The following is a 6,883-nucleotide window of genomic DNA, read 5'->3' as shown; positions in this document are numbered from 1 at the left end:
GAGCAGCTGGTGAGCTTGAGCCGCCGACCTTGCAGTTTAAACAGTTTGCAGTCTGGTACATTAACCCAAAGCACCACACCAGGACTCCTGTTGTACCTTACCAAGTCATGATAATTTGACAAATTAATTTGTTCTATATTATAGTCAAAACAACAGTTTACAAAAAGGCAAATATTGTATGATTCCACTTATATGAAATACCTAGAATAGGAACATGTATAGAGATCAAAATGTAGCAATGGCAGGAGGGAGGGGGAAAGATGAAACCATTGCTGAGGGGATGCGGAGCTTCAGTTAAAGGTGATAGAAATATTTGAAAATGGCTAGCTAGCAGTGATGGTTGCAAACCATGATAAATGTAATTACTGTCACTGAATTGTACATGTCAGAAATGTTGAAATGGCAAATATTGTATTATATACATAACACAATTTCAATGCCATCAGATAAGTTTATATTATTAGGGCATTCATATTTATTGCTAAGACTAAGTTATGAAGGACCGTTGTGTTATACGTTTATATTCTTATATTCCTTATATTGGAAAGTAACAAATCCATTTTTTTGTTGTTATTGTTGTTAAGTGTCATAGAGTCGATTCCGACCCATAGTGACCCTCTATAGGATTTCTGAGGAGCAGCTGGTACGTTTGAACCACCAACCTTGCTTATCCTAAAGTGCCATGCCAGGACTCCAACAAATCTTTATTTCATTTAAAATTCTTTCTAGTCTTCTAGTTTTTGTTAACTTATACTCTTTCAATCAAGATTATCTGACTCAGTGTGATTTAAATATAATAAATGCATTTCTCCTATGTTAAAATGCTTTCATCATTTAGGACAATCATTGTATCCCATTCTAGAGAAGATACCATAGTCCTTTGTTGTATTTTTACCATTATTGTGGTTGTTAGTGCCGTAGAGTCGGTTCCAACCCATAGCGACCCAGTATAGGGTTTCCGAGGAGCAACAGTTCAAACTGACCTTGAGGTCAAGTGCCTGTCCTGCTGCTCATCTCAGGGTCAGCAATTCGAAACTACCAGCCATTCTGTGGGAGAAAGATGAGGCTTTCTGCTCTCCCATAAAGATTTACAGCCTCAAAAACCCTCTACAGGGTCGCTATGAGTAGGAACCAACTCCATAGCACACCACCACCATTGTGAATACTGATAAATCTTTGTTTCCAGTCACACTTGTCTCCATACAAATATAAAAGCTGTTGATTGATGGAAACTTATCCCTTTCCATTGAGTCTATTCTGACTCATAGCAGCCCTATAGGACAGAGTAAGTAGACTGTTCCCAAGGCTGGAGTCCTAGGGTGGCACTGTAATGTAAGTGCTGGTAGACTGTTAACTGAAAGGTCGGCAGTTCAAATGCACCAGCTATTTCTCAGAAGCTCTTTACAGGGTTGCTTTCAGTCTGGAAGCGACTCAAATGCATTTAACAACAATAACAATCTTTATGGAAGCAGGCTGCCACATATTTCTCTCTGGTAGAAATATACCCAAAAAACCATTGCCATCCAGTCAAGTCTAACTCATATTGGTATTGCTAAGTGCAATTGAATCAGCTCCTACTAATAGCGACCCTGCATAGCATTTCCAAGGAGCTACTGGTGAGTTTGAATTGCAAACCTTGTGGTTAGCAGTCCTGTGCTTATCCTACAACACCACACCAAGACTCCTGACTCATTTTTTTGTTGTTGTTTTTGTTGTTAGCTGCCATCGAGTCAGCACCAACTCATAGCAACCTTATGCACAGCAGAAGGAGACACTGCCCGATCCTTGGCCAACCTCACTATTGTTGCCACACTTGAGTCCATTGATGGGAACCATTTCTGTTTTAATGTAGTACATTTGGCATAAAATGATTTCAGGCACTCTTCTCAGACCTTGATCAAAGATAAAACTGGAATTTCTTGGCACTTTTCTGACTCCTCATATGATGTGTAGCACTATTCTTAAATGTTTCTTTTATGTTCTAAAATAAAATTGGGCGTTTTTTGTTGTTTTTTTTTTCTTATTCAAGGGGACGTGTCAACAAAGAAAATATTCCTTCTGGATTCAGCAACCTTGATGACTGTATTTTGAATGCTCAAGAAGTAGAAAAATTACACGAAAATAGTTCTGGTTATATTAGTGAAAGGAGCAACCCTAAACGTCAGAAATCCAGTCCCAAACTTTCTGAGCTCAATGAAAATCAAGATGGTCTTGTGGTAAGTGAATGTTTGTATAAAATTAGTTAGGGAACATCACATCCCTTTTTCCTTTTATTGCAAAACAAATCAAAAATACTTCCAGAGTCTTGAGTTGCACAGAATTATAAAACTTTAGAGTAACTAAGTTTTTATTTGTGTTTTTCTTAGTAAATATAAAAATAGCAGTAATAGTCTATGCTGCTAGAGGAACCAAAGATAGCATACACTGATTCCCATGTTTTCTAAATTGCTTTTTTATTACATGCTTTCAAGCATTTTTTTTTGGAATACATTTTTTAGAAAAGCATTTCTATATATTTTGATCCATTCTGTTTGTTCTTGTCTATATGACTATATGAAGTCCTGGTGTGGCGCTGCAAGATAACCGCTGGACTTCTAAACATAAGGTAGACAATTCAAAGCCTCGAAAACCCTATACAGGGGTGCTATGAGTTAGAACCGACTTGACGACACTGAACAACATATGACTAAGGGAGCACAGTGACTTTGTAGGATAAGCACTGAACACCACACCACAAGGTCGGAGGTTCGAGTCCATCAACCACTCCACAGGAAAAAGATGAGGCTTTCTGCTCCCGTGAAGATTTATAGTCGTAAACACTCCATATAGGGTCTGTATAAGTCGGAAACGATTTGATGGCATATGACAACAACACATGACTATATGTGAAGGGTTTCTATATATGCATACATAAGGGAACTTCAGAACATTCATGGAAAAATGGAATTAAAAGGAAATGGAATTTTCCATGAACTTTTTGAAGCCCCCTTGTGTTATGTGCATGTGTTTATACATGCATATATATAAACACACACATATATATGGAGTCCTAGTGTGGTCCTGTGGAATAATACACTGGACTGCAAGGTCGTTTTGAATTGCAAGGTCGGTAGCCACTCCTCAGAAACCCTAAATACAGGGTCGCTATGAGTCGGGACTGATATATATATATATATATATATATATATATATAGGAACTAACCCAACAACACATAACAACAACTATAGAAAGTGGGCAAGTTACTTAGCCTTTACTGTTTTATCTGTAAAATGGGGATACTAATACCTTATTATATTATTATGATATTAAATGCAACTAATGAAGTGATATTTTCAATAACCGCATATGCATGCGAAACATGGACAGTGAATAAGGAAGACTGTAGAAGAATTGATGCATTTGAGTTATGGTGTTGCAGAATATTGAAAGTACCATGGGCTGCCAAAAGAACCAACAGATGTGTGTTGGAAGAAGTGCAGCCAGAGTGCTCCTTGGAGGCCAGGATGGCCAAACTTTATCTCATACTTAAGACATATTGTCAGTGGGGACCAGTCACTGGAGAAGGATATCATGTTTGGTAAGGTGGAGGGTCAGAGAAAAAGAGGAAGACCCCTAGCGAGATGGATTAGCAAAGTGGCAGCATCAATGGGCTCAAGTGTGGCAACAACTGTGAGGTTGGCCCAGGACCTGGCAGTGTTTCGTTCTGTTGTGTATAGGGTCTCTATGAGTTGGTACTGACTCAATGGCATCTAACAACAAAGGATAAGAAACAAGTAAATAAGTAGTCAGATGGCAGGACATGGTATGGACCCAGTGGACCCGGAGACAGAAAGCTGTGATGCTGGAGGAGGGACAGAGCAGCACCAGAGATAAGCAGTGGACTTCCCAGTCCGTGGAACAAATAAAACTGAGTGATTTGGGGCAGGAGATTTGCTTGCACAGTAGGTTTGTTGGTTTGTTGACCCGTGGAGCTAGAGTCCAGTGCCTTCAGGCTGAGGCTTATGGGGCAATGTTGTGTCCTATGGGCATTTACCAGCATGCCTAAAAGAGCTTTGTAGCATTGACTGGGCAGAGAGATGCCAGCCTGTGGACACAGCCAAGAAGAGGCTGTGCTGACTGGAAAAACTGTGTCCTGAGCATTTCTAATCCTGCATTGTAATCTATTATATTCCCTAATAAACCCAATAACTGTGAATGTGATGTCTGAGTTCTATGTGTTCAATGCAATGAACTATCATACCTAGCTGAGTAGAAAGTACTGTTAGAGGGTTGCTTTGTTGCCATATTTTTTTACATGGGACTAGAGCGTAGTGGTTACGAATCGGGCTGCGAACCTTAAGGTCAGCGGTTCGAAACTACCAGCTGCTCCGCGGGAGAAAGATGAGGCTTTCTACTCCCGTAAAGATTTACACACCCTCGGACACCCTATACAGGGTCGCTATGGGTCGGAACCGACTCGATGGCACATAACAACAACAACAACAAGAGTCTTAATGGAGTCCTGATGTGGCGCTGGGGGCTAATGCGTCAGACTGCAAAGTCATTTAAACTGCAATGTCGGTGGTTCAAGCTCACCAGCTGCTCCTTGGAAACCCTATACAGGGTCACTATGGGTCAGAATGGACTCAACGGCACTTAATAACAACAAGAAGAAGAGTCTTAATAGATTTATATCGAGAGAGTCAATAGAGAAAAAAATGGAGTAGTGTGTTAGTATTCATTTCTTATAGATCCAGCTAACAGATAGCTCATGTACTTTTCAAATATCTAACTTGTTATCAGTTATTTTGATGGAAAAGGGGAAGTAAAAACTTGACTAGATGAGTGCATAGAAAGTAGGAGAACAGGAATTGAATACTTTAAAGAAAGTCTTTGAATGGGTTGTACATAAAGGTCTGAAGAGAAATGAGGCAGCAGCTGGAAAAAATGTGAGATTATTGTTGTTGTTAAGTGCTGTCAAATCAATTCCGACCCATAACAACTCTCTATAGGGTTTCCAAGGAGCAGCTGGTGAGCTTGAACCACCGACCTTGCAGTTCAAATGACTTTGCAGTCTGATGCATTAGCCCACAGCGCCACACCAGGACTATTAAGAGAGGGTTTATTAAAGGTAGATGATCCAAGAGAATTCGAGATGGGGAAATGATGATGCAAGAGAACGGAATTAATTGTAAGGGCAATGTTCTTGAGTCATGGATGGGGATGACACCTAGAAGATAATTAGGGGATTTGATCTTAAGTTATTTTGATATAAAGATCATCTCATCAGAAACTTAAACAATTTCTCCATGACATTAAAGATTCATCCTTGTGTTCTAATCACAATCTACCTTTTACCTAAGAAAAGTAGATCGATTTCTTTCTTAATCAAGCTCACCATATATAACCAAGCTCACAATATTTCTGGACACTTGTAGTATCCCTTTCCATTGCACACTCTTCAGTAAAAAAAAATGCACTGGTAACTCTAAATTATGTTTTGTCAACTATTGTTTAACTTTTTTCTTTAGCTAGACACCATCATGGAAAATGAAGGTATAACATAAACAGTGAAACAAGTTAGCAGCTTCCAAATTATACTAGTCATGATGGTGTAAGGATCACTGATCACCATTGTATCCCCAGAGCCTAATATAGCTCAGCACTCATTTAAAATTTGTGTGTGTGTGTTGGGGGTGGGGGGGCAAATTAGTGAATGGCCACCATACCAAATAGGGTAAGTAGTGTTTGTTGTCGTTGTTAGGTGCCATTGAGTAGGTACTTAATCATAGTGATCCTATGTGATCCTATGCCCAACAGAACAAAACAATGCCTGGTCCTAGGCCAACCTCACAATTGTTGCCATGCTTGAGCCCATAGATGCTGCCATATTGCCAATCCATCTCGCTGGAGGTCTTCCTCTTTTTCTCTGACCCTCCACCTTACCAAGCATGATATCCTTCTCCAGTGACTGGTCCCTCCTGACAATATGTCCGAAGTATGAGAGACAAAGTTTGGCCATCCTGGCCTCAAGGAGCACTCTGATTGCACTTTGTGTTTAGAGTAATGAAAAAACCCAAAATATAGTGGCTCAAACACAATATAAGTTCTTTCTTATGTGATGATCGAAAGCAAGAATTGCTTGGGGAGAAGAGTGAATATCTTGCTTTATGCAGTTATTCAGACTCAGGTCAACTGGACTTCTGATGTGGTGCTGTAGGATCAACACTGGACTGTGAACCACAAGGCCAGCATTTCAAACCCATCAGCTGCTCCTTGGAAACCCTATACAGGGTCTCTATGAGTTGGAACCTACTCAGTGGCACTTAAGATAGCATTTTTGCTATTTTCAAGTAGCTTCCTGGGTACTCTGGTGGTTTTCATCCCCAGATGGTGGTTTCATTCCAGCTCACAGAAAGAGGGAATGAGCATCAAAGAATGCATCTAGTGGTCATGGCTAGAAATCACACGTATATCACTACTCCTGTTACTGTAGAGCTATTAATCACATGGCCCTATCTCATCATAAGAGAGGCTGAGAAAATCATCGAAGAAGAAAAATAGATTGTTTTGGGTGGACAGCTGTCAAGCTCTTCCATAGGCACTCTTTTACAGTAGCAATAGTTCATTCTGAATGTGGATTAGATTATACAGTTTTAAACAATAACTAATATGTATTTACAAATAAATGAATATCCAAATCTTCCATTAATCCATTGTTAATGAGAATATAACAAGTATTCTTCTCTTAGAGTTCAAGGTTAGAATAATGAACCTGTTTTGACTAACAGCAATTCATGTAGCCTTCAGATTGAGTTGTTTTGCATATTGAAAGAAGGCTTTTTTTTTTTTTTTTTTTTTTGGTTTATCTTTGTGAAAGCTTTCTCAGCATTATACAGTTTT

At 39.4% G+C, this 6,883-nt stretch overlaps 1 protein-coding gene across 1 annotated transcript in view; it reads left to right on the top strand.

Annotated features, from left to right (window-relative positions):
- Window positions 1–6,883, top strand: part of FAM13A (family with sequence similarity 13, member A) — a 460,082-nt gene that overhangs the window by 376,521 nt on the left and 76,678 nt on the right. The window contains exon 13 of the mRNA XM_006867777.1: window positions 2,030–2,216. Coding sequence (XP_006867839.1) covers window positions 2,030–2,216 — 187 coding nt within the window. The remainder of the gene's footprint in view (window positions 1–2,029; window positions 2,217–6,883) is intronic.

The sequence above is a fragment of the Chrysochloris asiatica genome, unplaced genomic scaffold (genome assembly GCF_000296735.1).
Source record: "Chrysochloris asiatica unplaced genomic scaffold, ChrAsi1.0 scaffold00109, whole genome shotgun sequence".
Taxonomy (NCBI): domain Eukaryota; kingdom Metazoa; phylum Chordata; class Mammalia; order Afrosoricida; family Chrysochloridae; genus Chrysochloris; species Chrysochloris asiatica.
The sequence above is the reverse complement of the archived record's forward strand: the minus strand, read 5'-3'. Positions and strand labels throughout refer to the sequence as shown.